The 21,137-nt window shown below is 39.1% G+C and overlaps 1 protein-coding gene across 1 annotated transcript in view; it reads right to left on the bottom strand.

The window, feature by feature from the left end:
* Window positions 1-21,137, bottom strand: part of LOC140269146 (contactin-associated protein-like 4) — a 100,166-nt gene that overhangs the window by 4,288 nt on the left and 74,741 nt on the right. The window contains exons 18-24 of the mRNA XM_072364171.1: window positions 19,775-19,993; window positions 13,062-13,301; window positions 10,938-11,162; window positions 9,698-9,831; window positions 5,290-5,377; window positions 1,674-1,892; window positions 699-770 (exon numbers count right to left, since the gene is read on the bottom strand). Coding sequence (XP_072220272.1) covers window positions 699-770; window positions 1,674-1,892; window positions 5,290-5,377; window positions 9,698-9,831; window positions 10,938-11,162; window positions 13,062-13,301; window positions 19,775-19,993 — 1,197 coding nt within the window. The remainder of the gene's footprint in view (window positions 1-698; window positions 771-1,673; window positions 1,893-5,289; window positions 5,378-9,697; window positions 9,832-10,937; window positions 11,163-13,061; window positions 13,302-19,774; window positions 19,994-21,137) is intronic.

Raw genomic sequence — 21,137 nt, 5'->3', positions numbered from 1 at the left:
GCTGCCGTGTTGTTATTGGCGGCTTTCTACACCGGGGTCACATGGGATGACATCACTGACGCACGCCGCTGCAGCACAGCTCATTCACTCCATGCTCTGACGGTTGGCTATCTTCACACAAAGTTTGCTACTCATAGTTTTGTGCAACATGGCAGGATGTTTATCAGATTTTGACGACGGGGACGACGACGACTTTGAGTACTGTATGGACGTCCTTACTGTTTTGAGCCAGAGTATACGAATGAGGAGGTCCTGGAAAGGAGGATGCAGAAGCTGAGAGAACAACAGACTGCTGTATGTCCCCTGAATCGATGCTAACTGGTAAGCCAGGTGTAGAAAGCCCCCAATAAAAACATGGCAGCTATGAGCTAACAGTGCAATAGTACTCATTCATTCATTCATTCATTCATTCATTCAAGTATTGGTGATGGATATACGTGGATCTTGAGTGATCTAAATAGCGGCCGAAGGACGCTGACTTTCACCAAACTGTTATCGACGAGTAGATGAACATATTTTATTTTAAAAAAGCTGAACTTCCGCTTTAACCTTTGTAACTTTAAAACAAAAATATTGAGTGTTGGTACTTTGACAGACAAAAAGTAATATGGTTGCTTGAACAATGATAGCCAAAAGAGGCCCAAAATCAAAGGGAAACAGGTTCCAGCACAGTGAAAGACGGTAAAACAGTTGAGTACCTCCGATCAGAGCCGAGTCAGTCCTGATGGCATTGACTAAAGGTTGACCTGAACCCACTGAACCAGACTGGTCTACAGCACAGAAAGGGAAAAGAGGTAGAGGAAGATATGAGTAGAAAGGAAATAAAGAGAATTCTACATTAGCTTCCCAAATGACCAGAATAAAGCATCGCAAACTGGACGTGCATCAGTAGAGAGGAAGAAAATCCCAGGAGCACCTCCTGAGTTTTCTGATGAGGGAATCAGGGATTTTAGTCAAAAACAAGTAGCATACTCAGTGATTACCAAGCCCTTTATGAACCAGGAAATGGGCATTCATCCAGTTCTGACGCAAAAGTGAAAAAAAGAGGAGATCATGCAACTATATTCACAGAATAAACTGTAGAACAGAGAGATGGAAACATATTTTCAATGTATTCAGTGCTCACACATTATTATACATTTCCCTAAATTTCCTCTCCATGTTGTAACAAACATTTAGGGCGACTAACCCACAATGGGCATCAACATCTCAATTAGCTGAATTTACTTTCGAACAGCACCACTGTAGCTCAAGTAGTGCTAAAAACTCGGGTAAATCTGAGTGGAGTAACGTAATAACAGTAATTAGCAGTGCTTGTCAGACATAAAGGCTTGACAAGTGAAACTAAAGATGCACGAATGAATAAAAATCTCTTATAACAGATTTTTTTGTTGCCTTACATACTGCAGCTTTGTTTCCACTGCTTAAATGTGTTTATTGTAGTCTGTCATCCTGTTCTGGGCTTTGCTCTTGGGGAGGAAAAACGACATTTGTAGAAATTTGAGCTCTTTTGAAAAAGTGCAAATTGCCATTTTTCTAACTTGTGTTCCAGTTTTCTGGGTTTCATTTGACACAAAATAAAACTCAAAACAGATTCAAACTTCTGTGAAAAATGTAGAATTTGTAATAAAACTGATCTTATTTTTGAAGCTCTAACTGATCTCATCTCTTACCTGACAGGTGGTGCGTGTTCTCAGCTGCGTGGGGATTTGCTGAAGCCACAGAGCCACAGTTGGACTTGACTAAAGGTCCGGTGATGAGGACAGGGCTGGTGTCTGGATGAAGCAGAGCAGCTTTAAGTGGGCTGATGGAGTTGAACTGAACCACTGACAGACACCCAGTAAAACCGAGCGACGCTAACCGGGCCAGGTGTGGATCCAAGTCCTCAGACTCTGGAGAAGCAAAAAGAAATAAGACAGTCAAAGACAGACGGGCGTAAACTGTATTAACGCTACGAGTCAAAGAACCAGTACTGTTGCTTCTTATTGTGGGCACACATGTGGCGAAACATTAAATTACAGCACCATTAAACATGTTTAATGTTTAACATCTCATTGGAATACTGTTCATCTGTTGTATAATTGTTTGCTTACTCCGGGAGCAGCAGGGCAACAAATGGACACGACCAATTTAAGATCCAAGATACTCATCAGAATCTAATCAAGATAGATTCCAAACTCACATCCTCCTTTACAGCGAGGAGACTGTCAATTACTCTGCTTTCAGTCTGCATCCATCACTCCATGAGACATATGCGCTCTCTCCACGTCTATCTGTTCATTCTGCTGACTTCCATCCCTTCATCATTCATCTGCACTTGTTCGCGGCAGCGTAAACAGCAGCTGTGAAAGCCGACATTACCGCCGTAAGCAGCTGCATCAGTGTCTGATCAGATGACTGAGAGGTGACTGTGGTTTCACCAGGACACATCTGCGTGTTGATGAGAGCAGCAGGAAACATTACTGCAGCCTGTAAGCTGCTTTCAGCTGATACACTCCGACTACATCAGGTCTCTGTCTCTCTGTATTCCTTCGGGGTCCATTAGTTAGACTGATGGATGTTGGGGTTTGGAGAAAACGACAGAAAATCCACTTAGCTTCTGCTTTTCTGATGCTGATCAGACTCTCTGCCTCCTCTGGTTTGACAGAGTGGACGGCAGGTCACATGCTGACATGACAGTGTTGAAACACATTATGCTACACTGAGCTGTGTTGAAATATTATTTTAGCTTTAAAACAGGCTGGCATAACATACAAGTTTGACTGGACAGAAATGGAGTTTCTTTCATTTCTTTAAACTACAGTTTTTTAATGATGTTCTACATGTAAATATTCAACTCAGTATTTTTAATTTGGATCAGATTCACGGCTAAAAAAATTTTTTTTCTAAATAACAGATAAGTTGAAATGCAGTGAAGTCTTTTTCTCAACCTTTTTTTGTTTGTTTTTCTTAGTTTCCACGAACCGATCAGAACTTTGGAATTGAAATCACAAAATAAACTGAATCATATCAATGAATAAATGAAGGATCGCAGGAGGGAACCCAGACATTCTTCTCCCCTGTGACACTCCTCCTGGGAGATCCTGAAGGGATACATAATCCCTCCGGTAAATTGTGCTTATCATCGCAACAGAGACCATGGATTGTTGTCCGTTTTGTTTTTTTACAGGTGTAGCAGCTGGTTGTCTGGTTTTTGTTTCTATTTTTCTTCTGTTTCCTCTTCTTTCCTCTTCTTCTTTCCTTGTCCCCCGGTCCGGTTCAGCTCTATTACATGTTATATATTGTAAACAAAAATAAATAAATGGGCATCAAGGGGAGCTTTATATTTATAAAACTTCCCTTGGCAAAGCAAATCTGTTTGGCATAAAAGGTATTCAGACTACAATTCTGCTGCCATAATGCTGAACAGGGCAAGGGGGGAGAAAAAAAAAAAGTTGTGCTTATCATCTTGCACAACAGGACAATTCAAGACATCAACAAGAAATGTTTACACAAGATGAATCATTTTCTTACATGACTTGGAGTAATTGTATAACGGATGCCTCCAATGAAAGTTGATATAGACAGAAAACTTCTTCTTTGTATTATCAGCCACGTGATTGCCTTTAAGTTAACAGTGCGGGTGCTGTGACTGTTTTATCAGAGCAGTGACGGCAGCCTGCAGCGTCTCAGCCCCTCGTGTTACTCACAGCTTATATCTCAGACCGTCTTTGAAGGAGTCGCTCAGAGGGAATATGAATAAACCATGACGGAGCCAATTACTGTCCTCACCCCAACGCTTTTACAGTCCCTGTCCAGAACCGAGCATTTAAGAGGATAAAGCTTTGTACTGAAACACTTGGTCCTGAAGTTGCTGGCTCTTTGCAATAATCCACGGGTGATGAGGACGAGACCATGAGATGCCGGATGCAATTTTTTTAAAAATAGAGACTGAATGTTCCATGAATATAAAGTCTCTGGCTGTTAGTTTTAACATATAATTGTTTTGTCAATAATGGCCTGGAAATAAAACGGCTTTATGTAATTACCAGTATTATGGATGACTTAAATCCACTAAATGCCTGTTAAAGTAAATGTCATTCATCTACAACAGCCAACAGCTACAGCAGCCAGTAGAGTCTAACAAGAAGTTTCCAACTAAAACTGTGTGTACACACAACGGCAGACATGTTCTTTCACCTGATTTCTAAAACATATGCTGCATCTTTTTATAAATCTCAATCATTGTAAAAGTATATGCAGGTACTCACCTAATTATCCATTAGATAAAAAAAACATTGTTTGCACCACAACTAATTCGGGATGAAAATGAAAGTGAAGCACATTTTTACGGATTGTAAAACTAAAACACTCGAAAACATCAGAGTGGGCCCCAAACATTAGGTGCAGGTGAAATTGCATTGGAGGCAACAGCCTATTTCTTGTTTTCATCTCCAGCAACACTTGCATACACCTAATCAATACTGTAAATGAGGGTATATAACAGCCTAGCAACACTGAGAAAGTAAACAACAACTAGTCGGTAAACACTCATGTTTATTAGACATGTACTCAGAGTTGATGCAATAATGAAGAACAACAAAAGCTGCATCCATTTTAATCACACTAACACCAGGCAGTCCTGTAAGAGTGTTCCTTGGTTGGTCAAATTGCACGTCACGACACATTATTTAGAATAGATAGTCTGGTCTTTGTGTATGACCCAGGATGCAAAGAGATGAGACTGGATATGAAGTCATACAAGATGTCTGTGAGCTACTGTAAGGTGCTTTATGCATCTGTATGGGGTTTTGTAACAGATTGTTAGATAAAGTAAAACCTAAGTGGAAGGTCAGATGTGGCACTTTTAGGTCTGTCAACATTAACTTATATCATTTCATTGTATGCTTTGGTATTTTCAGGCCTGAGCACCAAAGCTGGTGCAAAGACCTATTTAAACCCTGGCATTTATTCTTATGTTCTTATTTTCAACCAAATAAATAAATCGCACTTTTAGATGTCTGAACATAACTGAAATTTTGATTACGCCCCCACAGTAATGCAAACAATTTAATTTTTGGAGGTCTTGAGCATGTTCAGGTCAAAGTGGCCTCATGGGGGCTCCTATTGCGGCAGCCCTGAAACCGCAGCTCATAAAATCACAATTATTAAAATTGGCACACACATAGAACATAGATTCACAGGCCAAACTCAACAAGAAGTCGGCCATTTGGGTTAAAAGAAGACACATTTGATCAAACTCCTCCCACGGCTTCAGCTACAAATCTTCTCTTTGCTATTACTACTTACCGTGCACTCTGCCCAAAACCAGTGACTTGATGGCGTTAAACTCTCCATCAGATGTCAGGTTGATGTCTTCTCTGACATTTTGGTCAACCTGGAAGTGGGGAAAAAATGGAAGATCAACTGTCGTTGTTGTCTTTCTGGCTGTGCAAGCCAATATTTCTCAATCCTGGTCCTCAAGGCACCCCGCCCTGCATGTTTTCCACGTTTCCCTGCTCCAGCACACCTGATTCAAATGAATGGGTCAGGTCTTTAAGCTCTGCAGAAGGCTGAGGACGACCCATTCATTTGAATCGGGTGTACTGGAGCAGGGAAACATGGAAAACATGCAGGGCGGGGTGCCAAACCCAAACATTTAATTTATGTAGAACTTTTCTTCTATTTGCCATCACAAAGCTCAACGAGAGAGTCTACTTTTGTAGAGAAAAACATTCAGTCATCCGAGGTAAAAATCTCCACAGGAGATTATCTTAATGAGGGCTTGTCCACAGTCTCACCATGTGGCTGCGAAGAAAGAATGCGGTCAGAGCCAAATCTGAAGTTTACCGCCAAACTTCTGCATATAAAGGCCAATTAAACCAACACTTAATTCCCTCTTAGTCCCTTTCACTGTGTGAATGGCAGTCATACATACTGATTAAACAAATGAGGCATTACTTGATGTTAAATGGTTAATGGAGTCATACATTTTTAAATGCACTTCTTAAAAATGTTTTCATTTATTCACCTCAAAAGAAAAATGAATATTGACTGCTGTGAAACACATCTGCATGTTTCAATGAAGTAGACCAAAGGAAATCTTTTGAATCTAAAACCCGCAATGGCCATTACTTAAGCTACAAGAACAGCTGAGAACTGTATATAACCCGAGGCTGTATGAATCCATTTAATGAATACACAAACTAAAGCATCAGAAGTTTGAGATACTGCAGACCTGCACAGGTACAGCTGCATGTAGCTATCACAGCTCCATATAAATACAATCATTTTTGTGGATAAAAAATGGCAAAAATCTGCTTCATTGTAATTCTTAATACACCCGTTTAAACTATTTTACTCTGGGAAAAGAGGGAACTTCTTAAGACCCAGCAGTGGGGTCGGGATAGTTCAGGGAATCTGAAGTCAAGCTTATTCTTTGCTGATATAACACAATTTATTCTTTTTGTCAGGTTTTTCCAGGAATGTCCATTTTATGAACACGATATAACTAAAATGTCTTTCTTCGCTGTCTTTTGAAACATGGTCACATCACAGGGAATCAATGCTAGATCCATCACAGGTGATACTTTTCTTTTCTTGTGTAAATTTGCTAAAAGATGTGTACAAAATCACCAAGGTGCACTGAAACTGAAGCTTCCCATGTTGGATTGATTGTGCAGCTTTAGATGCCGATTTGGTTTGGTGAAACTCAAAAAAATGGCAATAAAACCTTTCATCTCCTCCTGCTATTAAACCATCTGAAAAAGGGATCCAGCGTGGCAAAACAATCTTTTCACCCACAGAAACTTTCTATTTATAAAAGTGTTCCTTGGCAATCTACATCAACCTTCTCACTTCAGCCCATTTAAAGAGTCGCGGTGCTTACTGTACATTTAAGATGGATACTATAGCTTGCTCTGCCAAAATAACAATGACCTCAAACACACAGCTTGTATTGCTTTGCCTTGTGCATGATGTATTTCACCTTTTACAAACTGTATAATAACTTGGTGTGTTCAAATTTTAGTCTGAACAGGAAATGATCTGTGCACTGTCTCAGCTCTGTGGGAAATAAGGCCATGACTTTATTTTTCTGTGACTGACAAAGTCTGATGTACTATTTTAAAGATCTTGTGGAGTGTTGTCTGTAAAAAGAACCGTACCACAGGACACTGATAACAATAAAAGGACACAGTGTACTTGCAGCCCAGAGTGATTCATGCTTCGGAGTAATTTTTCATCTGTTCGGACGAGATGATGTGATAGTGTCCACTTGTGAGACCAGTTTGCAGTGTACGCTGCAGGTCATCAGGAAACAGCTGTGAGAAACGCTCTCCGATGTTCATCTGATGTCTTCGGAGCACATTGCTAACAATGTAATGACTCAGGGTGATAGAAACGGGCACAATGAGATGCACCTCATATTTCACTGAGGCCTCAACAGCGAATCAAGATGAGGTCACCTTGTAATATATCTCGCTGTAATTAAGGAGACACTCGGGCTGCTGGCTCCTGGTTAGATGAAGTTACCTCATATATCATCTCAGGCTGCTGTTAACAAGATAAAAGATTTGCTGGATCCAGATAAGATTAAAGCGCGTCATATTTCATCTGAAGTGCAGTGTTATTAATTAAAGTGTAGGTTGTTCCTGCCGACCTGCAACACAACACTGATTGGTTCCGAGTTAGTTCTGGACTGTTCAACTTGCAGAAACTCTTAGAACTAGTTTATCTTTCCAGAGGATCAGAGACTCACATCATTATGTGACCATATACATCTGTTTGAACTCTGGTTTCCTTTGGTTCAATGCTCTGTTTTGTCAATATATCCTCCAACTGACACCGTCATACCTGTTGTTTGTTCATACCTGTAAATATGACTCATTCCATCCTCTAAAGTACCACCCCTAAGTGGCATGAGGGAAATACACCTCACATAAGCATTTCCACATCAGAGCTGATGTTAAGGCTGTTGTTTAACAAGCCACAAAGTCCTCATAAGGAAGGAGGAGACATGAAGAGCCACAGGGCAAAAGGGTAGCTTTTCTCCTCTGCAGACCGCATTGTTTGCACCATTTTATCTGCCCCTTGATGCTTTAACATGGCCTGTATGTCCAAATAAACGGCTGAGTTTGTGCTGAGCTGCACATTCATAGACACTTTCCATCATTTGCAGCAATGTTTGTAAATTACGACAGATATTAGGACGTTGATTGGCAGGGGATGATTAACCAATAATGACTTTAATGGCTTTACCCTGCTGCACTGATTTAATTTCCATACGGTTTGTTGTTGGATTTGTCGGGCTAGATACTACACTCTGTTTAAAAAAAAACAAAGCATTGGATCGAAGTTGCTGTTTTGGTGTGTTTGACTCAAACAGAAGTCTTGAATTTCCAGGTTATTTCAACTGCAAAGTCCCTGAAACTTTGAGAGTCAGAGAAGCCTCACAAACCTTCACTCAAAATACATCATGAATGGCCTGTGGGGGAAAAAAAAGTGGCAAAAGTTGCAGTAATACAGTGTTTATAAGCACTTTGGGTTTATGTCTCATTCAGTTGTTGTTTTCATGTAAAATAGTTCTCAGCAGACATTCTATGCATAGATATGGCCCAGTGGGTACCTCCTCTGCCTCCTTGCAGGTTGTTGCAGCCGTTCTTCTCATTAAATGGAGCAAACATCATTATGAAGTGTTTACAAGCTACAATTCCATATTAGGAGGAGGAGGCGGGTATAGCTGGTATCTTATGACTGATGTGGATGTCAAGCTTCTGCACAAGTTGCAACCACAAAATAATCCTGATAACACCAAGATCAGATGGTATTAACTGTTATTGTTGTGGCTGTAGGTTGCTGGTATATCATTATCTGATAAATTAATGTAATATTATTCCTAACAATAACTAACCTGGACATTGAGTAAGCCGTGCTTTCAATCTTATTGTACAGGGATACCATCGACTCTGGTGAAATGTACATTGAACGCACCACCGTTGGTCACAGTACTCCACCCCAGACTCCTACGTTCAGTAAGAGCTTCTTAGTTCTAGACCACTTTCCTGGTCATTGACGGTTCTTTAGCTGTTGAAATACAAAGACCTGGTTTGAGTCACCAGCTCCAAACCAGCCCTGATGCTACATCTCTCATGTGAACAACACAGTCATGTTTACATGTGACTTGTCCTGCATCTTTACTGGTTAAATTGCATGCATTATACACACTTTATTGATTCTGTGTCTCTCTGGTGCATCATGAGGTGACAGCAGGTGACTCACTGTCTCACAAGTGGAAAAATAAATCAGTTTAACTGTAGGAAAGTGGCATTTCTGGGGTAAACTGACATGCTGACAAAGATATGCTGTGGTGCATTTTTTTACTACTTAATACCTTTTTAATAAATTTTTTTTTTCTTTTCAAAGAAACTGGATGCAAACTTTAGGAATATAACATCACAAAGTCTTTATTTTTATTAGAATATAGACTATTTAAAGCTGTCATTAAGAGGTTTTCTATGGAGGTATATGAAGTCTGGAAGATTTTGAGCCACTTTTTGTTAACTGCTCTTCAGACTGGAGGCAAGCATTTGAGAAATTGCACTTTATTTTTATTTTTTTGACTGCTGAATTGTAGCATCAAGACTTTACAAAGAGAGTGAGCAGCTTTGATAACGTCACATGGAGCTACTGGTCCTGATAATAACTGTAATTACATTACCTGCACAGACACAGCGTGCGCCACTCTTCTGACGGTAACGGAGTGCAGCTGTCCGTTGGCCAGGCTCCTCACGCTGCTCCTCAACACTTCAGTATCTCTGCTGCTGTCCAGCTTGTATCTCACCTCCAGTTTATCTTCACACAGAACAGAACACAGACGTTTTTGTCCAATTTAAAGTTCTTTCTCTTTCTTCTCTAAGCTCTACTTTTGTTTGTTGAAGAATCACTTTTCACCACAGTGATGAAAAAGAATGATGGGTATTTAAGTTAATAAAGCTTTTCATTTAGTTTTTTTATCAATAACAAATAATAACTTATTGTTAGGGTCGTTTTTCAGCAGATTCAATAAAGACGCTTTGTATGGAAGCGTTTATGAGTAGAAAGGATAAATTAGACGATGTTCTACATGTTTACATAATTAGAATGTTTTATTACAAATGATTCAATGTAATTATTTCTTTATTTCAAAGGTTTATTTATGGAAAAGCCATGACTGTTGTGAGAGTTTACTCATTTAGCTGCCTATTCTGATCACATGTTTTGATTCAAGACAAATTGTTTGTGTGGGACTGAAAGGTTTGAACTGGTGCACAGTGGAAAAACACATGAGGTGAACAAGAGAAAGCTCTCAGGAATTTAATTGGACACTTGATTTTAAGAGCATTTACCTGATGACTCCATGGTCAGCATGGAACCTTAATGCCCTGCTTTCCATCAGCATTCTGTGGGTCATTAAGACCAGAAAAGAGCCACTTACAGCTAAATGAGCCGCAAAGTGCTAACTTTACCAAAGTCCTGGATAGTAAAAATGTAATTCTAAGTTCAAAGTGTCTTTACTCCAACTCTTAAAAGCCACAACTAAATTATTTCACAAATAAAGTTTGAACTAATTTAATTCAACAGTGCGAAAACCCAGTTTTCTGCAGAATGGTTCATCAGGTTTCTGTGATGACAACTAAGTATGGCAGCTGGAAAGGCTGGATGGATTAAAAAGCAGCAGAGATTGATGAGGTGGATCCAGAAAAATAGAAGCTCTGATCTGAGCAGGACAGGTTGATTTCAGGAGGGGTCAGAGATTGGGAGCGAGAATGTTAGAAAGTGGGGAGGAGAGGCGAGATGAGAGGCTGAGAGCCAAGTAATTGAAGAACAATGTGGGAGGAAAAGCCCGGAAGGTGAAAGTGAGGAACCTGCACACTTGCTGATCAAATTTCTTCAAAGTAAAAACCCTGCCTCCTCCTCACCATGCTTGTTGATGAGCAGAGCCAGGTACTCTCTGTAGTAGGAGCTGATGTAGAGCAGCAGAGCCGGACTCTGGGTCGTCCTGAAGCTCAGGGAGACGTTCTCCCCTCTCAGAGTCATGTCGGAGTAGATGGAGGAAGGCAGAGCGCTGCTGTTTCTGCTCAGCTCATAAGGTTCCTTGAAAGTGTAGCTGATGGATGTTCCTGACTTGAAGCTGGCCGACACCTCTGGAAGAAAGCAGCCAGACGTTTGTTAATCGATATCAGAAATGGGAGAGAGTCTTCAGAGCTGGAGGTCATGCTTTTCCTCTTTTAAAGATGTCTCTGACTTCTTGAGAATTTTTTTCATATTGAATGATAAAGATTACTTATAGAGTTGACTAAAGTACTTTTCCTTTGTTGGTAAAGAATTTCTCAAAGCTTCAAGCTATTTGCAGAACTAAGGGTAATAAAGCTGTTTAACAATTCCATTACTTTACAACTATTTATCAATTCATTTTCAAATTTAAGCATCTGCTTACTCACTATAATAGTTCATTAATACCAGGAAGATAATAATTGCTTTCCTGACCGACAACAATTCATATCAAAGAATATTATTACTTGTTTTTCAGCGTGGCTGTATCTGGGCAGTATTTCAAAAGTGCATCGAGCCAATTAAAATTCCCCTTCTTTGCTTCAGCCTGCTGTAGATGCAGATAAGTACAGTAGACACCAGCAGCCGGTGAGATGAATCCTCTTAAAGCTGCTCAACTGTATGAAATTGTTGAACCCAGACATAAAGTTAAGTGTAGCAACACATTCTTAACTACGCTGCAGCACATCAAACGGACTGTCGATGCATAAAGCCTTTGATGTAACAGTACTCAAGTGCTTTTCAGTGAGAGTTAAGTGCAGTAAATGCAGAGAAAGGTTTTGTGGAACAATATAGATTCTTAACATTTAAAACACCCACTCACAGAGTCTCAGACTAACTGTGCCTTCTTGCATTTATCTCATTTGCGTCACTGATCTCTGAGTTATGTCAAATATATTATGAGACTTTATCCTTTTAATCATCTATGAGATATAATGTTGTGTATATTCTAACTGGCTGATAAGACATCGTCTGTATGGAGAAGCAGATGTGGATGGAGGGTGAAGATGAGCTTTCTAACATTTTTTAATTATAAGGTCAAATTAAGTATCTAAGTTAAAGCTGGTTGAATTTTCTTATTGCTGAAGGAAACGAGGTTCAGTGCTTCCATTATTTTGTCTTCTTGCATAAGAAACACTAGACCCTCCTTTACAAAATACAGAAGATAATTCATTCAAAGCAACTCTTGATGATTTTAGGTCTTTCCAACAACCTGGGATTCATGGAAATAGATAAGAAGACAGGACAACATCTTGTGGCTTTTTCTTAACTGTTTTCAATTACCAGCCTTGACAATTAGGATATAAATATTTAACATAGTTTTTATCAGAATGCACAAGGCAAAGAAATCTATGTCCTTTTTTGTTGTATTTTTATTGACTTGCTGTAGTTTCCCCACTGCAGATCTCCATCACAGCTTCCCAACACATTTCCTAAACCTCATAATGTTTTCCAACCAGGTAAAAAAAAGGAAGAAAAGACAAGACCAGGTGATCTTGACTACTAACTGTGCAGACCAACATATGACCACTGCTTTAACCTCGGCTACTGAGAGATGCTGCGTGAGCTGATGAAAGTGAACATAAAGCAGAGAGGGGGCTAAGTAGGTGGATGCTGCTCTCTCATAAAGGGAGGTCAGTGCAGGGGGGTTAAGTCGTGATGAAAAAGCCCTTTTAATGGCTAAAAGCTTTGTAAAGAGTTTGATAACGTTGCCATCAGTGGTAACCAAAAAGTCGAATCTTTATGATAAATAAAGGAGTTCTGTTAAATACAACAGCTTCCACAGTCTGACATTGCTGTCCATCTGCTCTCTACACGAATGACTTGCGGTTACTCACTTATTTCTGTTTGCTTGTATATGTTTGTCCATATTTGTCCAAGGTGGCTAGCCAAACTATGCTTGTGTGCGAAGTGTTTGATTCTTCAGTGAAACGACACCTTTACAGCATGTTGGCAGTATGAGTCTGAGACTTGCTGCATCACTAATGTACCTGTGTTGCAGAAGACTCCAGTGTACGCAGTCAGGCTGCAGTCACAGTGGAAGCCGTTGGGCTTCTCCACACAGCGGCCCTGGTTCTGGCAGAGCGACCCGTAGCTGCTGCAGTGACCGGGGCAGCCGGGTCGAACCCCGGGTGTGATCTTCGCCCTCTCCTCCAGATCCAGAGTGACGCCGTTCAGCTGCAGAGAGCGAATGCAGCCCCGGAAGCCTTTCTGCCTTGATGCTGTGCCTCCTGACAAACAAAGAAAACACTTCTGTCTGATGGTGTAAAATACTTAACTTCCCGTGTGGCTGAAACGGAAATATCGCAAACCTTGATGATTTTAGAGCTTCCTGTGTCTGTCTTCCTCGACCAAAACTTTCTTTTTGTCACATGAACTGACAAATCTGCTTTTTTTTTTTTACACTTCCTCAGTGGTTTTCTTTTTCTCCTCCTGACATCTAAAACTGTTCCCTGCCACCTTGGATCCCACAGAAGCTCCAACATGTCAACACTCTCAGAAAACTGTGAAAAGTAGAAAGGTGACACAGGGACATCACGTTCGTCATCTCTCTTTGAGTCCATCACCGCAGCTGCTGATTGGTCTTTGATGAATTTCTGTCTGTGAATCATCTTGTCATTTGAAGCAGGAAGGCAGATATTCTTGTGCAAGACATAATAACTTCATAATGGTTACAGAAAACTGACACAGAACTTGTGAGCTACCAGTTCTCCAAAGATCACACGCTGAAATTACTGCTGTCTTCAGAATTTCATCAAAGCAGCACTTAGCTTTCAAGCAGCAGCTTCCTGCCGTTCAGCAGCAAGAGCTTTGCATATCATTAAATCATAGATACAACAACAGCAATGACTTTACAAAAACTTTCAGAATGATATGGACCCAGATGCATGACACCAGCACAGTAAAAATTCTTCAAATTCAAGTTTATTCTCAGACCCAGCTTGGTCACAATAGTGCAGTCAGACAAGAGAATAAGGGACAGACAAATGGTCTTAACCCGTAAAAAGTCCAAAAACACATGACAATAAACCCAATTTAGGAATTCACTCAGGGGGAAGACACGTGGCTACAAAGACAATCTGTTTGAAAAACAAAGATGAGCAGTCATGTGGGAAGGGTGATGAACTGAACACGGATGAGAAGGAAAAACAGACAGGATGCAAAATAAGAATAAAGATAAAACAGGAAATGATAAACAAAACGCCAAAACCAGGACACTACTGATGTTTAAAAAGGATAACAAGATACAGACTTTTTTTTCTTTATCTTTATAAATGTAATCCTGTTCTGTACAAAGTATTACTACAGAGTGGGAATGTCAACTGTAAGATAAAATAAATTATTTTACCAAATGAGTAAATAAATGAAAAATCAAGATTCCTGTAATTTTTTTTTTCAGTTTTTATTCCACTTCTTTGTATAATTAAATAATCACAGTAAAGGTGGAATTAAACTGGAGTCTGATTATATAAATACTGACGTATATAAAATATTTGAATATTCATAAAGATTAAGATTGAACGACTACATTTCTTTACAATTGAAATTAAAACATAAATATTGTTACATAATTCTATTCATGCAAAATAAGAGCAAAATGTATCTTTTAATCATCTGTATATACTAAATATAAGTAGAGCACAAGGGATACAGTCAGATCAAAATCTACAGTCACTCTTATCTTATTAAAGTTTATTTTTTATTATTTGATTAAAACACTATTTGATAAACAAAAACTTGAGTAAAATTAATTTGGTCCCATTGTCCATTTTACAATAACTGTAATTTGCTGGGAGTAAAGTAATTATGCTAACAGCTATTAGTACCATTGCTTTGATTATCAGGCTGTGGACAGGTGTGTGACAGGTCTATGGGGGCCAAAAACTACAATAATTGACGACATGCGATCTTTATTTTATTATTATCTGTCTTGTTGAAATGCTTGAGAACCAACTGGGAAAATAAAGACTTAAAATAATTCCGTAAGAAGGGCTGAAATTGCTGTCTTGTAGTATTTTTGCAGGCTTCTGGAAATGATTTCTTGCTTGAAAACACAACTTGTTCTGCTGGTTCTTAGGTTGTTTTTGGTGTGAGAAGTGTGACCTTCAGAATCTGAACACTACATAACTGAAAGCTACACCTGCTCAGTGAACATTTCAACAATATCTGCAGAAATACAGCTTCAGTTCAAACAAGCACAACATCTCAACATCAATTGCAGTCTGTGCCTGAAGCAGTCCCCTCTGGGACTGTTAAGATCATTTAGAAAAAGCATAATGAAGTGTTTGCGGAGGTAAGATCAAAGTGAAGATCAAAAAAGCCAAAAGCAGCTACTCCACTGACCAAAGGAGCATCAGTGAGGCCTTCAGTATCGGTGAGAATTTCAATTTCATGCAGAACCTCAGTTCTAACAGGACTATCCCAGTCTGTCTACATGAGATCATAGCGTGAGAGAGAAGCTCTGTAACTGAAGAATGAGAACAGGGGAGTGACTGGAAAAACAATTAGTGAAACAGAGATCAAAGAAGCCATCAAAGGCCCTGTATGTGGCTTCAAATGCAAAGAACCTCGACCTGGAGGTGCAGAAAGAGTGAAAACTAAAAGTTAGCACGAGGAAGAAAAGTCTTGAGTTGAGAGATCCAGCATCACAAAATGAGTAATTCAATCGTCACATTATAGATTATAACACACAGAGCTAGCTGGCAGATATTCAAAAGATTTATAGTGAAAGTGTTTGTCCTTCTTTCTGTACACTAGCTGTATTCAAGCTGTAGGGCTGTACAGACACCAAAGTCTGTGTGTTTGTTCGGTTAAACTTTCGTCTGTTTTCAAACGAGTTTGTGAAACCGACGTCAACTCAAGAGAAACTAAGAAAGTATCGGATGGCAGAATTTAAATGCAGGTGCTCAGCTGAAGGAGAGACACAGCATAGGAGAGGCTGCCTTCCTCACTCATGCTGTGCCACTACACCGGCGTGAAAAACACAGAATGAGCAAGTAAACGGCTGCAAGAAGGTTAATTCTGTGGCCAGCATAGTTTGGGCTGGGTTGAACACATTCAGTTGATTGTCACCGGTGTTGTGTGTGAATGTGTGAACAATAAAAACTACGGCCGCAGACTTCTGGATACATTTTACTTCAATTAACAGATTGTTTGTTGGTGAAAACTTTTAGATTTCTTGTTTAGTCAGACTTGCTGTAAAAACCCAGAAGTTGTTCAACAATTACATGCAACACAGAAAGGCAGCAAACTCTCCAAAAGTACAAGCTTAATATAAGCAAATGTCTGACATTTAATTAAAAAACATATTTTGAACGAATGTGTTGCAAACTGGCTTATTGCTTCAGTAACTCCACAAATGCAGCATTTGCTGCAGGCAGGAAAAAAACACAAGATATATCTGGATAAGCCGGTATGATTAGATGAACAGAGATGGATGATTTGGGATAACAATGAGTGTTTCAGGAAACCAAACTGAACTGATTCTACCAGTTATTCTACAAAAGAACAGAAAACTACTAGTACTGTGTCTTTTGATATACTCAAACTGATGCCAGTGCAGCACAAATAACCAACGGCTTATCTATCCAAACCAGGCAATACAACAAGTAACATGCAACGAAAGCAAAAATCTTTCATCCCAAACTGCTGTGTGGGGAAATTTTGCACCGACTAATGGCAGTAAAGAAACCGAGAAAGCTCCTCTGTGCTGGATTATGATTTAACCAAAGCTGTCATGAGTTAATGATCAAAACAATGCTATTTGTTGCCTTATTAATCAGGACAATGAATAATTAAGGCTACAATGTTTGTGCAAGTGAGGTAAATAAATTTAAAGAAGGTAACTGTGAATCCTAACTAATCTGTGAGTTGTACGTAGCGAAATGGTTTATTTATTCAAAAAAGGCACACAATAATTAGAAATCTACACAAAAGGAAACATTTTGGCCTATGAATTTAAGCATTCTTTGGGTACCTTGAAATTAGCAATATAAATGCAGGATATTGTCGTTACGATGGGGAATTTTAAGGCAGGACTATGGTTCATGAATAAGATGTACGTTACCATTTAACATGTACAGAAATGGTGTGGCTTATGATTGCAAAAGTGCTGAGCTGATATGAATGTTTATTTAAAGGAATATGGCATCAAAAAAATTCTAGAAAATACAACCGATCATGTTGCTAATCTCAGGCAGGACAGGAAGGGTGGAAATTCTTCATAACGGCACGTTAAGTAAAGACCAGCCAGTGAAATCTCTTTAAAAACACATTTTCTTTTAGACACACACAACCAGCAGACTTATCCCAGTATACTGCGCTGATAATTGACAGATAAACACATGTTATTTGGTAACAATCTCCTGGCTATCCTGAGTGGATTATAGATTTAACACTCTGAACAAATCAATATTCACCACGATTTCCCTGCTGCTGCCTCATCCAATCTCACTGTTTAGTGTTTTGTTTCCCTTCTGTTATGTGTTTTCTGATATGAAGCGACATGCATAATATTTACAGATTGATAAAACCTGATGATAAATTATGGATTTTCATTATTTTTTTCCCCTGCAGATCCACCAACAAACTCAGGGGTAAGAATTTGGACTGAAGAACTTAACAGATGACGTGGAGATAAACTACAGCATTTACAAAGTTTATGCTTAAAGATTCTCAACAGCCTAAGATTTAAAAATAAATTACAAATAACTTCTAAAAAGAATAAATTCTAAATGCATTCCTATTCTGTCTTAAGTATTGAATTTTATACTGCCAGTTTGGGGATGGAGAGGTTTCTACTCCACACAATTAACACGCATTACCAGCATAAGCAGCTCTGAACCAGCAGATATTGTACTGTATTTCAACCCTTTTGCAAGGCTTTATGTCAGGTCAGCTGTAAAAATCCGATCTGAAAAACTCAATGGCCATACAAGCTGAACAGAATCAGCAGAAATTATGGTAATACTGTTATTTAATCTCTTGTCCAAAGATGAAACAGAAATACTTTGTCTCCACTCTTTACAGTCAGGTAAAATCAAATACTAATTCTGGTGAAGTGATAGAAATGATAAGCTCTTCTTTTAAATCCTGTGTAGGTGAGAGACCTCTTCCACATAAATACCATTAAAGACATAACTATCTAAAACTAACTCTGCTTAGAGTATTCATTATTCCAATTTATTCTCTTTATGTAGCTTTTTAAAATAAAAGTTTCTAAGTGAAGTTTTTGAGCACCATGGAGCTCTGTTTTTAAGATGGGGCATCTGTTTTGCTTCTTAGCGATGCGTACATCTGATTCATGTATAATTCAAGTTTTCAGGTTTTCTAATAAGCTTCAGGTGGCAATAACAAGTCAGGACAGCAGGAATCTGTTAACAAGCATTAAATGAGCATCAGATTTGTACAAATCTGCAAATGAACAGCATGTTTAGTCGAGAAACTGTTGATGTAGATATAGTGATATTTACCTTTTTTCTTGGGTATTGCCACAGAGCACCATGTTAGGTCAAAAACAAACTGAGATCAATAAATAGCACATAGATCCTGATTTATTGGTAGCAATTGACCAAAGTGCACTTGGATCATATCTCTCTTTGTGGGAGTCTTTTTAACTGATGATAAGATAAAAGTGAGTTATCCTGTGGAGGAAAAGCCACAGCTTTGCTTGCTCTGATTGAGACCAAAAAAATACAAAGGAAAGAGGCTTTACACTGATAAGAACAGCAAAACACCTCTACATCCTCACATAACAAGAGATTATTTGCTGCTGTACACAAATTTAAAATGTCTTATCATGGAACACAAACTGTCATTTGATTTTTGTCTGAGTCACAATACTTGAAAAGCCCGATTTGACTAAATTATGAACACAAAAGCATCAAAACATGCATCGTCTTAGCTCAAAACATGGGAAATATTTGTAAGTTTCTTATAAAAGTTTTTCATGACCTTCAGTTACTGTCTCAACTCAGCAGCACACTGTACTGTGTTTCCCAGCTCATACGTTTAAATACTTTCTGCAGCTGCAGCCCTTTGTCTCTCACGCTGAGACTGCCATGATTTCTGTTTGATTTACAGAGCTTTCGTGAAAGAAAGAAATGCATAAAAGACAACTTACAACAAGCTACTCAAAGTGTGGTTGCAGACAACGTCAACTCTCTTTGAGTAAATTCAAATGAAAGCCTTTAGATGAAAGACATTAGAAGCCAACTTTAAAGCCTGATGAAGAAGGCATCAGGGTTTGGGCTTGCTTAGAAAAATAAATTCTATGAGAACCTCTGGGCAGCAAGCCATGCCATGAAGGATAAAGGTAATGATACAAAACACACTAGTTAATGAACATCAGCATGATTGATAAAGAAGAAAACGTGCTTTGACCAAGTCAAGCTTTGACCTGAGGTACAATTATTGTGTCATGATCTGAGGAAGGCTGGTACTGATGCACTGAAACAGATTAGTTGGAGGAGATGATTTTGAGTTCTGCATTGTGGATATAAATCTCAGCTACAAAACGGCTCCAGGAAATATGTGACGACGGTTGTTTCTGCTGTAAGTTCCGAACATAACAGTATGTGATCAGTATAACCAGCTTGCGGTTGTGGATTCTTGTGATTTATTTAAAGGTTAGACCATATTTTAGGAGTAATCAATGCACAAATTCATGTCATTCCAAATGTTTGGAAAAAACCTTGCTTCATACCTATGAACAGCTGGCTGTTGAGCTGCAGGTGGAAGTGTCCATCAGCAGGAGCTTCCTGGGTAGCAACAGGCAGATCATCCAGTCGAAGGGACGCCTCCTTGATGTTCCGCTCAGCTCGAACCCGATGCCATCGGTTGTCATTCAGCGGGACGTTTGACTCCACGCGAACATCAAGTGGGCCGTTACCAACATCGAAGGAGAAAACCACCTGAGTGGAGGCTTGATAAAAGAAAGGTGGAATAATATAGATTATAGGTAAAGGTGGGGGATGGTAGAAGAGCTACAATGTAGTGCTGCATCAGACATCTTAATGTGAGATCTTGAAGCACAAATCAAAGCTATGATTCTGAAAATAAAGTCAAACATTTAGTCCCCCCCCCCTTATTTTATAAGCACTGAAAAATCAACCCTTCATAAAATTTTAAATTTAAGCATTCACTCATTTCATATGCAGTTGACAGTTGAAATAAATAAGCATTTAATTCATACAAACAGCCCACACTCACTGCATCTCAATTAATGAGAGTTGGACAACTCCGTTAAACCTCCCGGTGATTTTGTTTGAGAAGACAGGTGTTCCATGCCAAGTACAGCTGGAATAAATCCTCACTTATGTTTCCATAAAGCTCCCACAGCTAGTCTAAAGTCTGCCAATACCATGATTGGGAATAGAGACTGGAGCTTTAACAAGCTGGTGGCTTCAACACTTCAAGTGTATGGAGACAAAGTGGGCAGACAGGGAGATGCAAGGCTCTCTGGAATGAAATTTAATTACTCTCTCGCAACAACACAACAAATACTAAAGCCAACATTGTCTCTAACTAAGCAGACTGGGAACAGTTCTCACAGCTAACCAAACAAACAGAAAAACAGCTAAATGGGGCTGCGTAGTGATTACATGAGAAAGGTAAAGCAATCTCATTCTTTCAAGATTGCTAAAATGTTCTTTCTTGCTGATTTACGAGCAACCCTAAGGTGCATTACTGTGTTTTTCATGGTATGACTTTCTTCCTTCTTTTTTTGGCTTTTTTCCACAATGCAACATGTGTACTTTCTTTCCTTCCTTCCTCATATCATTCTGAACCCACAGCCTGAAACACTACATTTGTGATGTCAGTTTACTAAGAGTTTAGGCTTTGATATTTAGGGTTGAGACTGGATTGGGCCAAGGAAAGTTTTAAGCTACCTGTTTAAAGTAATACAAGCTTAACTGACTTAACTTTACAACATCTCAGATCAGAAATGGTTTTGGAGGATTGTTATATGACAACCTAACACAACCTAAAAGACCTTAAGACTGAAGTTTGTTTATTCTACCAAGGGTGCATCTACTAAATTGGATGCGAGAAATTAGTCTGAGACA

The sequence above is a fragment of the Leuresthes tenuis genome, unplaced genomic scaffold (assembly GCF_036924035.1).
Source record: "Leuresthes tenuis unplaced genomic scaffold, fLeuTen1.0.hap1 SCAF_14, whole genome shotgun sequence".
Classification (NCBI taxonomy): Eukaryota; Metazoa; Chordata; class Actinopteri; order Atheriniformes; family Atherinopsidae; genus Leuresthes; species Leuresthes tenuis.
This window is presented reverse-complemented; position numbering and strand designations above follow the sequence as displayed.